General features: G+C 39.1%; 3 protein-coding genes across 8 annotated transcripts in view; all 3 read right to left on the bottom strand.

The window, feature by feature from the left end:
- The window catches only part of cuedc2 (CUE domain containing 2), a 301,441-nt gene that overhangs the window by 104,354 nt on the left and 181,294 nt on the right, over positions 1-15,793 (bottom strand). The gene's annotated exons all lie outside the window — the stretch shown is intronic.
- On the bottom strand, positions 2,815-7,966 carry rps24 (ribosomal protein S24). 6 transcript variants are annotated; one of them, XM_082558344.1, is made up of 6 exons: positions 7,928-7,966; positions 7,108-7,176; positions 6,405-6,470; positions 6,103-6,312; positions 4,335-4,448; positions 2,815-3,483 (listed from the first exon to the last, which is right to left on the bottom strand). In XM_082558344.1, exons 1-6 carry the CDS (start codon positions 7,949-7,951, stop codon positions 3,478-3,480), a joined length of 489 nt encoding a protein of 162 aa, XP_082414470.1. In that variant the 5' UTR covers positions 7,952-7,966; the 3' UTR covers positions 2,815-3,477. The 6 variants fall into 6 exon arrangements, with proteins under 6 accessions (XP_082414470.1, XP_082414469.1, XP_082414467.1 ...); XM_082558343.1 differs by lacking the exon at positions 7,928-7,966 and adding an exon at positions 7,806-7,868; XM_082558341.1 differs by lacking the exon at positions 7,928-7,966 and adding an exon at positions 7,359-7,445 and having other exon boundaries at positions 7,108-7,212.
- On the bottom strand, positions 8,567-13,441 carry eif4ebp2 (eukaryotic translation initiation factor 4E binding protein 2). The gene is made up of 3 exons (XM_082558345.1): positions 13,111-13,441; positions 10,767-10,946; positions 8,567-10,670 (listed from the first exon to the last, which is right to left on the bottom strand). Exons 1-3 carry the CDS (start codon positions 13,241-13,243, stop codon positions 10,639-10,641), a joined length of 345 nt encoding a protein of 114 aa, XP_082414471.1. The 5' UTR covers positions 13,244-13,441; the 3' UTR covers positions 8,567-10,638.

Genomic DNA, 15,793 nt, shown 5'->3' with positions numbered 1-15,793 from the left:
ACTCATTTAGATACTTTAATGCTAAAACAAAGGAGGGGCAGAGAAGATATGAAACAGAGGCAAGAAAATAAAGAGTTAGAGACACTGAGAACAAGAGCCGCGAGAAGAAAGAGAGACAAAAGCGAGGGAGAGACTCCTGGGACGGACCAACAGGGCTGCGGCGAGTGGAGCTTAATTTCCCAACACCATCTGTTACCAGTCCCTGGATTGAAAGCTCCACTTATGTCAAACCTCCCACCACAGAGTCTTTTTCTCGTCTGTCCCCAGTAACTCTTCGCGCTCCACACCTATGTAGCATACTCTATCTTCCTCTACAGGGCAAGATAAGACACTTAAGATGAGATAATCTCAATCTGAAAGCAATTTTCCAGCTCGTGGCAAGGAAAAAGAAAACCATGCCGTGCTGGAAAAATATGCTCAACTTTACCAGCTCACTGCACACTTAATTAGTGGAGTCTTCATACAGGAACTCCTTTCTGTTGTGTCGCGGTCCAAATGATCTCGATAAACTCAGTGTTTAATCTTTGCCGACTGGCACAGATTAAAGGAAAAGCCCATCGGGGCTGCCCGGTATATATAGGGCTTTCTACTGGGAAACAAGAGCCCATGACACAAAATGTGTCAATGGAAGTGGCTCCAAGGTACTGCCCCCCCCTCCCATCCCTTTTTTCCCGGTGGTGTGTACACTGAGGACTCCGGTAGAGAAGTGTCTGACCTACATTTAACAGTGCAAAGGCATGGAAATATGTCAAACTGCAAGGTTGAACAGAATTATATACATTATGTGGAACACAGAGCTTGAGCGTGGTCCCTAACTTGCACATGTTACATCAGATTGGACAAAGTAGTTGCTGCACTTTGGATAATGCTATTTTGGGGGTAGAGGTTGTCATTTTTAGCAGTGCATTAGTGCCAGTCAGATTGCATTTTCCTTGTTGTATGCTATTATTCATTACTTTAAAGTGTGCACTCAATCTGCCACGAGGAGTTTTCCTCTCCTCTTTAGCTTCTTGCAATCATTTCTCCTACAAGAAGAAATTCTAACCACACAAGAAAGCGAGACACTGGCGCAGAAGCATGGAGTGAGGGTAACCCTGAGGACAGAGTATTCCTTGGCATTTTAATCACTTCATTTACAGTCTCTCAGGGTATTCTGATGCAAATTATCTGAAAAGGTCACACTGCAAAGAGGGATATCTATTCTGTTCCAAATGGTATTTATTTATAAACAGGTCCAAACACTGACTAACCTGTGTATTAGTATTATTTAGTCATCACTGACCTTCATATAAAAAAAGGTTTTAGATCGAAAAGAGTTAAAATACCTAATTTGTCAGGTGACCACCCTTTTAGTAGCAGCTTCAGCACATCAAACCAGTTTCATATTTTCAATGAAAGGAGCCCCCATGTGGCCACTCGTGTTATTACAGCAAAAGCTTTCTAATCAAACAAAAGCTGGTGCGCTCACTGGCCACTTAGGTACATCTGCTCAACCGCTTGTTACTTCAGATATCTAATCAGGCAATCAAATGTCAGGGACTCAGTGCACATACACATGATCAAGACGACCTGACGTGATTTTAGTGAGTTATAACTTGTTAACCTGCATGTTTTATGAGAATTGACAGCCTGAAATACAGAAAATTTCCAGTGAGCAAAATGAAAATGCCCAGTCAATCAAAAGAAGTCATTCGGGTTTGAGTTGATAGGAAGGCAAATATAACCCAAATAAACTTTTATTACAAGCAAGGTATGCAGAAGAGCGTCCCAGAACACACAACAAACGGAAGCTGGAAGCAGATTGGCTACAGCAGCAAAGACTGCAGCAGGTCCCCACTCCTGTCAGCTAAGAGGAGGAAACTGAAGCTACAGTTTGCACAGACTCTACAATATTAGCAAAGCAGAGGAGTCTTTATTTCTGCTGTGACACTTGGATGATAGGCCCAGACATTTCAGGTCCCTGAGAACAAACTATGAGTTATTTAAACACCACAGTCTACCTGATTATTGCTGCTGTGTACCGATCTTCTGATGACTACTTCCAGGAGGAAAACACTTTTAGGGTGTGGTGAAATATCTCCAATGAATGTTACCAGCACCTTGTTGAACCTGCATCATGGAGAGTAAGGGCAGATTTCAAGACATAAAGGAGGTCCAACCTGGTACTAGCAAGATGTACAGATATAGATTTTTGCAATGGTCTTGGAGGAACATTGTCTCGCTTCACTGTGTACTGTACCACTGGACATGGTTGAAATGACAATGAAGCCACTTGACTTGATGTACCTAATAAAATGGCTATTGAATCAGATTTACTGACCCTGCATTTAGATTATTTACATTAAAATATAAAACCTTTGCATTATTTAATGAGTTGTACAAGTGAATAATTGAAGAATAAAACAAAACAAACAAAAAAAAAAAATCACTTGTTGGCTGCTTGACAGTAATGTTACAGCAAAGCCACTGGATGTCACCATCGACACTGCGTGTGTCAATTAACTATGTAAATATGTAACTTGTGTTCATCATATTTACTGCACTCACACTGGAAAACTGGCCCAGAGTCCTTAGTAATGAAATTCACAGATGTCAAAGCTACAAATATCAGCTTTTCCAACAGCTTCTACTCGGCAGCCTACAAAAACACAGCAGGTCATTCAGATCAGAAGGCTGGCTGCCAGCTATCTGACTTTTCACTCCTCGAGTGTTTTACAGAAACACTCAAACACCTGCTGGCTTCTTTCAAAGTCTAGAGTTTAAAAACATATGGTCAATTCAATTCTTTCAAAAACAAATAAACACAAAGACACATTTTTCCAATTTTTTCCAAACTTTATTTGATGACAATATACAAGAACATCTTGAGCACGGAGACCCTCCCTGGCTGTCTGGGATCACTGTGGGGAAGAAAAAAAAAAATCAATACCACAGCAAATTTAATTTAAACTACAGCAAAAGAAAACCTCACAGGGAGTTTCAGTAAGTTAGAAGAGTGCAAATAAAGACAAATGTTCACAAAAAAAAGTTGCATTTTTTGTTGGGACAGTTTAAATTCACACTTGAATGCAGTCTGAGTAAGACATTTTACTTGAAGAACATAATGTCCAGAGTAAAATTCACACATCGACAGGCTTTTAGTTGAGCTTCCTCCCACACAAAACAAGCTAAAACCCACATGCTACACTCTGCTTCTATTAACTACAGATATGCACTATCAAAGCAGTCTGTTCAAATCTAAGACAGAGTGGGAAAAGCCCACTGTAGCAGATAAAGTGGTAGAATGGGCTGGAGTAGTGGGAAAACACATAAGCTGGGAGTTTAAAAACACCATTGCGGGGGGTGAAAAACACTGAAGGAAAACTGCAGGGAAAATAAGGGATGACATGCACGGCAAAGCTCAGGTCTATCAGCGTCTGATGTGCAACACATTAGCACACCATGCTTGTTCTGCTTCTATACCTGCAGACTGACACTTCATTTCTGCAAAAGAAATCCATGGGAAGCAAAATCAAGAACAAAACATGGCACAAAAACGATGTTAACATGTTGAAAATTGAAACGTGGAATAGAAAAGAGCTCTGAATGGACCCGAGAGTTTTGACCAAGGCCAACAGACAGCACCACAGGCATGGCTGGACAGTGTCAATATTTTCCTAGCCAGCTGTGCTGTAGCTATTCCAGATGCAGTGAATTGGGCTAAAACACTGTCCAGCTGGGCTGTGACATTCAGAGATCTATTCTATGTGACTGATGCCAAAGAGGGTACAGAAGTATGCAGGGTTTCAAGAGATTACATAATCATTTAAGCACTACTTTGATTTATTGTTTGGGCGATTTCCTCGCTATGTTAACAGGTTTATAAAACTACAACACTATTAGTTTACAGTAGTACTTGTTAGTACTAGGAGAAGGGATGGGTAGTATTATGTATTAACCGGTGGGGTCAGATCCTTTCATATTGGATGAGTGTACATCCAAAGACAAAAGCACTACAGCTTTAGTGAAAAGATGGATCAGGGGTGGTGCAAAAGCAGGAGTTACTGAGCTACTGAATGTAACTCCTGGATTATCTGCACACTGCATTTAAGTCTATTTCTGGAAAGCATTTACCTTCTACAGTTTCCGAAGACAATGAGATATGATTGGAAAGATGACAAAGGAAATTAAAATAGCAGAAGAGTTGTGGAGAAACAAAGATTAGCAGGGTAGAATAAAAGGACAGGTGTGTAATGAAAATCAAGAAATACAGAGATTTCACAGTAGCTTGGATAATGGTCAAGACTATTTCCCCGTGGAAAACTATGAGGTTGGTCAGCGAGTGCTCACGATACCTTTTTGCCAGCAGCGCCAACACTGGCCTTCTTGACGCCTCGTACTTTCTTCATTCTGTTCTTGCGTTCCTTGCGCTGTTTCCTGGAGGTCTTCTTTTTCTCATAGAGACCGTGCTGAGGACACAAAGACAAACGCATTTTATTTTACAGACTGTAAAAGAACATGGGAAACCTCGAGACTGTGAGAGGCTTTTAAAAAGACCCGTCAGAGTCAGAGCTATTAACGGTTTATATTTCGTAGTTAGTTTTTCATTTTATTTCATTCTCACTTTTTATTTTTAATAATTTAGTTTAATTTCGTTTCTAGAGTGGATTTTCTTGTTTCATTGTTCTTATTTTTATTAGTTCAAGTGTTAGTTTTTGTCTCTTTAAATACTACTGTATGACAATCACATGTCACAGGCAAAGTTTAGGAAACTCAGTGCAGGCATAAGAACTTTAAAAAAAAAAAGACTCAATAGACACATCCTTTTTAATAACAATGTTATCAAACTAAGAAAGGACATTTCCTCTATGTTCAAGGGCTGCTCTGCTAGAGTTCCACCAAAAACTTAAAATCAATCAAATGTAAAACTGTGTTCAGTATCTAGTTTACAGGAGGGCTGAACCAATTCACCGTTAGCACTTCTTTATCAGAGATACTATCATTATTACTAACAGGAACACATTTTCTTCTTTTAAATACAGGCTACTGCAAAAAATGAATTAGTGGTAGTTCAAGGCATCATTAAACTGTATGTCCACCCAATGGCTCTGACCCCACTTTTTTTAATACTCTCTGCTCCACTGCATGGCATACGATGGAGACGTCCTCAGAACTGATTCAGAAAATGCAACAGTGTTTTGCTGCTGTAGATCTTTTTTAGGCAGCATGTGTACTGAAGCTTGACTATCCTTACATGCTGAAAAGGACAGGAAACATCACACACACATAGGGCACAGCAAAACAACTAAGTGGAAGAGGGGGACTAGTGCAACTAGTTGGGGGTACGGAAGTACTTTGCGATGCTTCCTTGAAATACTGGTTGCTATTTTATTTGAGACAGCTTGCCACTGTAAAATCAGCTATGGTCCATGGTATATGGATGGCTAGTCTAATGCAATGTAGCCAACATTATACCTGTACAACGATTAGGAGGCCACTCAACAACCATCCTAATAGTTCAGTGTGTTTTAACAGACTGTTAAAAATGTTTCAATAAATGGTCTGCTACAATCAAATCAGCAAACATCTTGATTTAAATACATGGGAGAACCTTTTTCCTCCTCCACGGTGCCATATTGGGTACAGAGAATTAGGCACTTCTCGTGATATTGGTTTCCTGAATCTCTGGTATCATGACTCAAGCAGGGTCTTCATAGCAAGGTGCTAACTATTTTGACAAATGCGTATCCTGATAAGTCAATAGAAGCCCCATCATTTTCCCTTTCTATATCTCTCCAACATACCGCATGTTTATATGCATCTACATGCAGAATATCAGCCAATATCCCTGTCACATTTTACTCTGTAAAAACATCAAATCTGGTACTAATCTGGCTCTAGTTCAAGATAATAAATACTACGTCCTAATGTCATCAAAAGCTCTTCTCGGGTAAAATAATATTCCATAACATTACACTGGAGGTCCAGACTCGTGCAAAATTTGTGAGATGGCTGAGAGAACATACATCTCCTGCTCATATATACCAATTTCAACAGACAGCTCTCTGATTTTTGTATAGCCACTTGTGTTGACTTGACTTGGCAAAGTTATTCAAAACTCACCCTGGCCAGTCTGTGCTTGGGCTCATTCTTCTTGGCATAATCTAGGGAGTCGTACACCATGGCAAAGCCTGTTGTCTTGCCGCCACCAAACTGAGTCCTGAAGCCAAAGACGAAGACGACATCAGGGGTGGTCTTGTACATCTTGGCGAGCTTCTCCCTGATTTCAGTCTTTGGGACTGTGGCCTTGCCGGGATGGAGGACATCGACGACCTACAGAGAGGAAGGGCAGGCGATAAATGTGCTGCTTCAGGACTAGAGCTTAAGCTCGAGATGTGATCAACTATGAACATGAGAGCCCTTACCATTTGCTTCCTCTGAAGCAGTCGGTTCGTCATGAACTTGCGGGTCCTGACTGTTACAGTGTCGTTCTGAAGACGAAAAGAAATTATGCATTAGCAACGAGAAAACTGCTGTACTTGTAAGAGCCTCATAATAGTGAAGATAGAGGCTCACCCGTCTCACCCTACCTAAATACCACTATGTTGACATAACCGTTAAGTCCTCGACTCTCCTAACGTTTACACGGTGTGTTAACTTAGAAATAAAACAACTAATTGCTGTAAAGCCTATTTCTGTCCGTTACTGAAGTGTTCTTGTGGTACTTTAACAAACATGCTAGCCTAACGTGTGGGCCGCCATTAGTGTAATTATGCTAACGTTAGCTGCCATAGGTAGGACTGTAAGCTGCGCTACTTTGTGTTTTCTAAATTAACGTATTATCTAAGCGTGTTAATGTGGCCATGTGGTGCATAGAAAACAATTTACAACGACTGGAAAGACGAGTGTAGCCTCTGGTGTGTGCAATATGCGGATCGACCTCAGTCAGACTAGCATCCTGACGGTATCTCTGAAATTTCTCTAAGATCGTTTCACACTACAACAATATCAACATTTTATTATAAAGCAGCTCTAAAGGATCACTTGGTCTGAGAGAAATGTGTGTTGGTGAACGGATGGCCTCGATGATCGACAGATTTTACTCGCAATTTTCACCACAACACTCACCATCTTGACGCCGGCCTCGCTCAGGGACGTAGAAAAGGAGGAAGGACCAGCAGGCAACCGGATTAATGCCTGCACAAAATTTAGCGAGCATGTTACTCGTACTGCCTGATGGAAAAGATGATATCGGCGAAATTTTATTTTATTTCGGTTTCTAACAATATTTAATAAATGTGAAAACATTTTAATTACGCTACAAAGAAATAGAGCCTATTATATGATACTTTTAAAGAAAAATCCAGAACTTTCCTCACCATAAAAACATTTGGCGTTTGAGGTAAAAACTGTGGACGTTTGTTTCTGCCACTTAAAAAATTGTTTTTCATCGGAAAAAATACTTTTTTTCCATTTACAAATCAAAATTCTTGTTGCTATACAAAATATCGGGTTATTTTTAAAAAAACAAACAGGTTCTTATCTCAAACGCTTAGATCATTAGCTCAAAATTTTGACTTAATTTACATTTTAGATTCTCGGAGTTTTTAGTAATTTTCGCATTGGTTTGAGTAAGTCAGTCCAACAAAACTTGTTTTCAGTGAAGGAAACAAACTTCCAGAGTAAAATGACATAATGAACAACACTTCTGGCAGTTCTTCAGTTCACTAGACATCAATTCTCATTTTATAGTCATTAATTTTAAGAGATGGACAGAAAACACAACACAGCTAACAACATATTTTTTTTTTAATACTGTAACATACTGGGCTGAACCTTTTAGGTAGGACCAAATTGCTTTTTGATGAAAACATTTCATTTCCAAACTGCGCTGGAAAAAAGGACACTGTAAGTGCAGGTTTTTGTCAGGGTAACTCCAAACACACACCTCTTTTGGAGCTTCAAGATCCATCCACTTTAACAATGCCCATCCCCCTAAAAAAAAAAAAAAAAAAAAAAAAAAATAGGGAGATGACTATATAGTTTTTGGAGTAAAATTAGGGAATAGACTAAGTGTAGAGCTCAATTTCCAAACACAGTTTAAAAATATTTTTTTCTTTTTAAACCAAGTATAGGTCAGATTTGTTTCTATATGTATATACATATGTAGTTATTGAAGAGATTATGAAAGAGCAGTAACAGAGATAGGATTAAGTATTAAGCAGTTTTCCAAACATGTAAAGTGAGTGGTGCAGTGTTGTTGGTGGTAATTCAGTATCCTCCCTCTTGTTTATTATGCACTTTTGAAATAGAGCAATCAATTTACTTATGAACGTAAACACCAACAACACACCAAACACCATTTCTTTTTTTTTTAAAGAAAGTACGTTACATGCACTATTGTGTTAGATGGTAATAGGTGGTTGGCTAAACAACACTCAATGAATAAAAGACATAGGAAAATGTTTACAAGGGTGATCAGATAAGAAAGATCAACTTCAGCACACCTGTTTGCACAAGTGTGATTCTGCCTCTCCAAGTTGCCAAAACCACACACAAAGAAGAAAAATGAAGCCCCCAAAAAATCTTGTTTTTCCTTTGTTACAGAATTTTATTGATCTTGCAGCAACAGTGTCCACTGGCATTGGAGTCTCATTTAAAATAAACGTCATTTAAAAATCAGAACAAAAGATTACAGTAAAGTTGGTTTCAAATTTGTCTCTCAAAGCATAATATTAAGCCCTCTTTGTGAAACTGAAGTCACTGGAAAGAAATCTGCCGTGTAAATTATAATGCCGTAAAGACTTATCACGAAACATGGCCAGAATTAATAACGGCAAAAAGAAGAAAAAAAATAAAATAATCTGACAGACATCAGAGGTTCCAGTCTTACTGAGAAACAAACTTCATGTTGAGTCATTTACCAAATTCAGAGCTGCTACTTGGACAGAGTACAGTTAGCAGGTATGAATATGATTTGTGGTGTTAAAAAGAAAAAATATTATTTGAACATGAGTGTGCGGTACTCTCACATTGCCAACTTCAATATCCCATATTTACCATTGCACTTCAAAACTTCACAGCTGTTTGAGGATAGAAAAATGGCAAAGAAAATAAAAAGTATTCCTTTTGCTCAATTGCCAAGTACAATGTTACCTGTTCAATGTTGCAGTGAAAAAATAAACATCTGTTGGAAAGTACAAATTGATGACCAGGTATCTAGTTACTGCATTTCATGTAAAGTAAGGCATGGGCAGGCGTGACTCATGAGATGAACAAGGTAATCTAAAATGGGTTAAGGACACTGGGGGACAGATTTGTTGATTACAGCATCCATCAAGCCTGATGCAAACAGTTTGTTCTGGCTGCAATTCAACAGGCTTGACAGTGCCCATATCCAAACAAATTCACTCAGTACTAAGAAACCGTATTAAAAAATAAAATGCATATAAAACATCTGGACTATTTCAAGTTTTCCAAAATCTTGTATCGCACCAAAAACATCAGCAGGATATTAACCGTTTCCATGTTCTTCTAAATGTTTTTATCTGGTTTGGAAAGCTCCCAGCACATGGTGCCAAGTATCCTTCGATTTTATCAAATTATGAATGCAGAGCACCTGCCAACACAAGATCAAAGTGTAGTAAAAAAAAAAAAAAAAAAAATAATAATAATAATTTTTTTGGCAGATGAGAAACATGAAAATAAAAATCACAGCGAGGCCACGGTCGTGATGAAATTAGTGGCTTTATATTGTTACACTGAAATGTAACTAAAATCAAAAGCTTGTTTGTCAGTTGCCAGGTTGAAACCTTACATAAGTGGGAAGTACAATCATTTTTTGATTAAAAACCGCTCAATCGCAGGCTAAAATTCATTTAAAAAAAAAAAACAAAAAAAAAAAAACACAACAACAACAACAAACAAACAAAACAAAAAAACAAAACATATCTTGGAAATTGGAAACTTGTGCACCCTTGTGTTGATAATGAAGAGTGAAGTCTTGGAATAGCATGAAATCTTCACCTAATTGAAAACACAGCATCCCTTTACAAACCATCACTGGAAACTAAAGAGTCCAACTGATAATAATAATAATAATAATAATAATAATAATAATAATAATAATAGACTGTGGGGCTTTTCAAGTAGTTTCAAAACAATTTAAAAAAAAAAAAAAAAAAAAATCACTGAAATATCATGCTAACAAGAGTCTTCAAAACCAAAGACTGTGTGGAATTTCATATGTTTCGATTGATTCCGAGGCAAAGACTAAAAAGAAAAAATTTAAAAAATAACCACTTCCTCTCCCAATTAACGTGGATTATTTCCTGTTTTACGTCTCTGCTGGGGGACTCCCGAGAAATTGGACTAATTTGTTTGGGCATTCTGGGAGAAGCTCCCGTGTTGTGAAGTTAATTTGTACTGCAACTGGTAACCATGGAAATCTATTCAAATAAACCGAGTTTCCAGCAATGGCCAAACTGTACCTGTATGATAGACTGAATCCCCATGGTTTACACACATTACATCCAGCAGTGAGACAAAGAGCTAAAGAAGATGGCTGCCATGAGGGCTCACGACATTGGTTTCTACAAGCCAAGCCACTGGCACACGTGTTGCCAGGTTATTTCCTTTTGCTGGTGTGGTTCCAGTCGGTTAGATGTCCATTTCAAACTGAGCATCATCACCTTTAAAGCACAAAGAAAGGGGAACAGGACAAGTAGGTATTGAGATGTGTCTAGAAGAGGCAGATTAATTAATATGTGGAACAGTGGATCTTTTACCAGTTGTAGGCTTCCCATCGTGGTTGTTGACGTGGTTGTTGGCTTCATTCTTCCGGTTCTCAGTCAGAACATTTAGACTGGTCACGCCAGGGATGACAGGCAGGTGAGCCGGTGGAGTCTGGGCAATGGGAGAATTGCGCCGATCCAGGAGGAACTTGCGGTCGTAGATGATCCGGGTTCCTGAAACGGGAAACATCAAGTTTCTGCTACCTTTCAAAGAGATGGTGAATATGGGTGCAGCTTAATTTGTTTAAAGGCAAAAGCCTGGTCTTCATCCACAGGGGCCAGATTCAACTATATGCAATAACATTAGTGAAGCCAACTTCCTGCACATATTTCCCCATTAGGTTCTGAGTTTCCCTGTACACACTATTGTCTAATAATTTCTGAATAAACGTACTAAAATCTGCAGTCTTGATGGCCATGGTGACATCACAGTATTTGCATTCGTGGCTGACTCAAAATGCAGTTTGACCTTTTTCCTCTTCTCCATAGCAGGCAAACACAGGTGAAACTAATAACATTAACATCAGCTTGTTCACAATAACGGCAGCACAGGTCAAGTTGATTTCATCAGCAGCACCTGTGTGACTGATCAAATCAGTTGAGCTTCTTCAAATTTTAGTTTCACTTCTTCCTCTCAGGCGTTTTCTTCCTGCTCCTAAGAAACCCCATCTATTCATTATTCTAGCCTAAAACTAAATGTGCATTTAGAGTGTAGTTGAGCAGTTTCATTTCACTGTAAACTGACTGTCCTTTTGTGGTTGTAATGCTTAATACAGACATTTCCTGTACAAACCGTTTGCTGATAATGAAAGAAAAACAGTGCTGTGTAATCCTGCGCACTGTTTTTTTTTTGGAGACCTATAATGTAAATGTTCCTCTCTTTGCCTGTATCTGTGCTAAAGTCCATAAATGCAATAAATGTTACAGTCTACACAAAAAGGTCCAGATATATTTTTGTAGTGCATCTTTGAGGTATTTTTGTTCGTTTCCCCAAAAATAATTAACACAATTCAGCAGCTACATACTGAACATAGAATACAGAAACAAAGTATCCAATATTGATAATATTGATATTAGGATCAAACCACCCACTTCTAGAAATGAATGCTTTAACAGAAAGTCTCTATGTAAGTACTATTACTATGCAGAATAAAGCATATCAGTGATGCCAGTCAGGCAGGAAAATTGTGTAAAATTGTCCTTATTGGAAAGGATCCTTTAGTGCGGGCATGTCAAACTCATTTTACATTGTGGGCCTCATTACAGCCCATTTTGATCTGAAATGGACCTGTGAAACTGCCCTTTCAGCAACTGAAAACAGTTCAACTACACATTTAATCTGCATTAAATATGAGAAAAATAAACAAATGCTCATTCTCAACAATACTTCTCTGTTTCTCTGCATGGTAAAGAAATGTTGCTGTAGTAAACGAAATAAATCTGTCAGCACAACTCTTTGGGCTTACATTGTAACAAATAAACGTGGAAATTTACAGAAGGTTCTGGTAGGCCCATACTGTGCTATAATTACAAAACCAAGTTTCTGTTCATTTACAGGACTTGTTTTACTGCAGACCTATTGTCAAAACATTTAATTCATTGTTTATCTGTTACTTAATCAATTGTACGTATACACTGACAAAGTGGAGATCTTTATGTGCAGAAAAAAACCTGTATAAAACTTATTAAAATACATTTAAAAGTCCAAAATTTATGCCCTCTTTCACATTTTCCAGCGCCATCCAGTGGGCTGGATTGGAGTCTTTGCCGGGCCAATTCTGGCCCCTGGGCCTTATGTTTGGCAACCCTGCTTGAGTCCTTGTAGAAATCAAGTATTATGAACTGAAGCTAAAACATATGGAAGCTTGTTTCTGCCACTGAAAAACTAAATTTCTTGCGATCCATAAGTCAAAATATCGACTTAATAACTCATTTTGAAGTTAGTAACTTAATAAGTCAAAACTTCGACTTATGCATGAAAAAAAATCCCAGTGGTGAAAACGAGCTTCCACAGAGACACGCCTTTACCTGTAATCTAACGATCATCAGATTTCTGCTCACCACCGCTGGCAAATGTAACAAGTACACCTTTATACACAGTTTCAGGTAACGATGCACTAATGGAATCTCTGCGTTGCCAACGAGCCAATCAGGCAGCAGCTAGAGCGCACGGGGGCGGGGCTAAGCTTTGTTTTTGTTTTCATCTGGATGACAAGGCAGCCTAGGCCAACACTGCCAGGCACAGTTGAAGCTTAGCTGAGACCACAAGCACCACCTCACTCCAAATTCCCCTCTTTCCCTACAAATCGACGACAAAGCAGGCGAGCTGCCCTCTCACCTCCAGGAGTGGTAGAGAATAAAGTGCCTCCGGGGGTGGTACAATAGTCATGAGGTAGCTGCGTTGTGTCGTTGATCAACACCGTCTTGGTCGGGATGGCCCTGCTCTCGCTAAGCTGACGACTGGTCGACATTTTTGTTTAGCGCTGATTTGGTGACAAATCCAGCAGCTACAGAAAACTGGGGTGTTTGTTTCCCGACGGACGGTGGAAACCCGGGCCGTTCCCCACTCTCGTATGTCTTCCCTAAAGCTTTCTTGTCTCTCCTTTCGTCCTCCCAGCCGTCAGCACCGTCCCCTCCCTCAGCAAGGCAGGAAGCACGACAAGCTGCGTCCGGATGTGAGGTCAGCCGTGCGAGGCGTCACTATCGGTTAAAACCTTTTTTTATACGTTAACAGGGAAACCTGTATGTTCTTCGGAAATCATGCATGCTGGCAAGAAATGGATGGACTTGTAGGTGTTTCTGTCATGCAACATAAAAAAACAAAAACAAATGGGGGGGACATGGCTGTACATGCATGTATAGTTTCCCCTTTCCTTGCTAAAAGTGAAAACATTATCTTTTATTTTATGAAAAAAGGGTTTAATAGCAGAATAGGAGGCGGTTATAATTAAAAATTTATTAAATAATTATAATAATTCTTAAAACTGAGTTTGGTGTTGCTATAAAATATGTACACATCCACGTTAATTTCTATTTTTAAGGTTTCTGAAGAGACAACTATGAGAAGGATGGCAGCAAACGTGAAAGGGAAGGTTTACAAGATGGTAGTGAGACGTGCTATGATGTATGGTTTGGAGATGTTAGCACTGAGAAAAAAAATATATTGGACAATAGGATGTTTATGATGGAGCTGGCAGGCAAGAGGAAAAGAGGACATCCATGAATCTTGTCCTCAGAAAAGATTCATGGATGTAGGGAAGGAGGACATGCAGAGGGTTGGTGTGATAGAGGGGGGTGCGAGGGAGATGATCTCCAAAACGAGCCATTGGAAGCTTTCTCATAGATGATCACTTTGGGATCATCTACTCCGCTTGCCTCAGAATTGAAGTGTAGTCGGAAGAGGGATTTTAAATCAACCTTTACAAAACACAGATATACCTTAAAGTTTCTGCGAGAATAGAAATAGAGAATAAAAGCTAGTAAAAGCAGTGTTTCTGGGTGCATCACTTGTTGGATGGAGGGCAGCTGGCAGCTGTATCTGGTCATAATGGGTCTGCTGTGTTAACCTCCTGGAGCTCAAAGCAGTGCAGAAGGTGTAGCGTCAGTGGTGAGCTGATCAAATGAATATGATTGTACGGTCACCTCTGAGCACTTATGTTGGCAGTTAGCTGAAAGCATTATCTACAGATCAAAACAAGTATAATGGCAAGGCACTTGGATCCAAAAAAGAAAGGGCAGAAGATGAACTGGACAGCAACAAGTGCAGGAAGCTGAAGCATGATTGACAACTGACAAGAAATAGTGGAAGGAGCTAAGAGTAGTTTGTAGTTATTCATGCAGTTTAGAGCTCCATGCCCAATCCTTTAGCTTAACTATGCACATTCTTGTATGATTCTTTTTCAAAAGAAAAGGTGATTCTCTATGTGTGCGTGTGTGTGATGCAAAGAGTTTCCATGTTTGAGAGTGTGTAATTTTGTGTTATATTGTGTTATAATTTTTGTCAACAGAGACCGGATGTCTGTAAACTAGACCAGACAGAGAACAAACTATAAATTCACAAACTATGCATCTGACGAGCCAGATCAAAATCAATGTACTGGCAAAATGCTTCTTGCACGGGTCTGCAGGGCGAGGCCATCTTGTTCCAGTTTGTCACCTGTAGATGGCATTACATGGATTCTCTGTTTCTCCCTTCCAGCAGGTTTATCGGAGAGGAGGCATGAAGTGAAAGTAGGAGATATATGATCATTAGAACCTGAGGTCATCAGTTCTTCCTGCAGGAGGCAATCAGCTAAAGACATTTTTTCCATCTCCTGACAGCAGAGAGGAAGAGATGCCTTCAGACACTGTGCAGGTGTTTTCGTTCAACGTCGACCTGTTTGTAAATTTATGCATGGCGAGGGATCCCCTGCTGTCTGCTTACTGGATTTGAGGCTATCACTTGCACTTTCCTCTTCAATTTTTTGTGCATATATTTGCATATTGTTATATTTGTTCAACCTGTGTTGTTCCTGCTTTGTTTGAGTTTGTTGATGGGCCTTTTTTCACATTTCACATTAATTCCACATTTAAGTGGAATTTGGAATACATATATTGAGAATCCAGATTTAGACTCTGTTATCAGGACTGTTCTGTCAGGGAACATTTTTCATAAACCACGAAAACAGACAGCTGACATCATTTAAACTCTTAAGTAAGTAACTAAAGCTTGCAAATGAGAAGAAAACCCTTAAGTTAGCAGGACTGTTTAAATATTTTAAATGAATTTGAGATGAACCCCATTTTCTTATCTTTATTTTTTGCACAATTTGAATATATTATGTCAATTTGTGAATCATATTGTCTTATATATGTTTTTTCCTCTTAGTTTTTGTATAAACTCTCAACCTATAGTACACATGTATCGTGGATAATGGATAATATTGTTAGCACTGATGTTCACAAATAAAGTTCTAGCTTGGTGGTTATTACTAGTAATGAAGTTCAATGGGAGAATTATTTTTTCTGTTGAAGCTAATATT

The sequence above is a fragment of the Aulonocara stuartgranti genome, assembly GCF_965226115.1.
Source record: "Aulonocara stuartgranti genome assembly, chromosome: 13".
Classification (NCBI taxonomy): domain Eukaryota; kingdom Metazoa; phylum Chordata; class Actinopteri; order Cichliformes; family Cichlidae; genus Aulonocara; species Aulonocara stuartgranti.
This window is presented reverse-complemented; position numbering and strand designations above follow the sequence as displayed.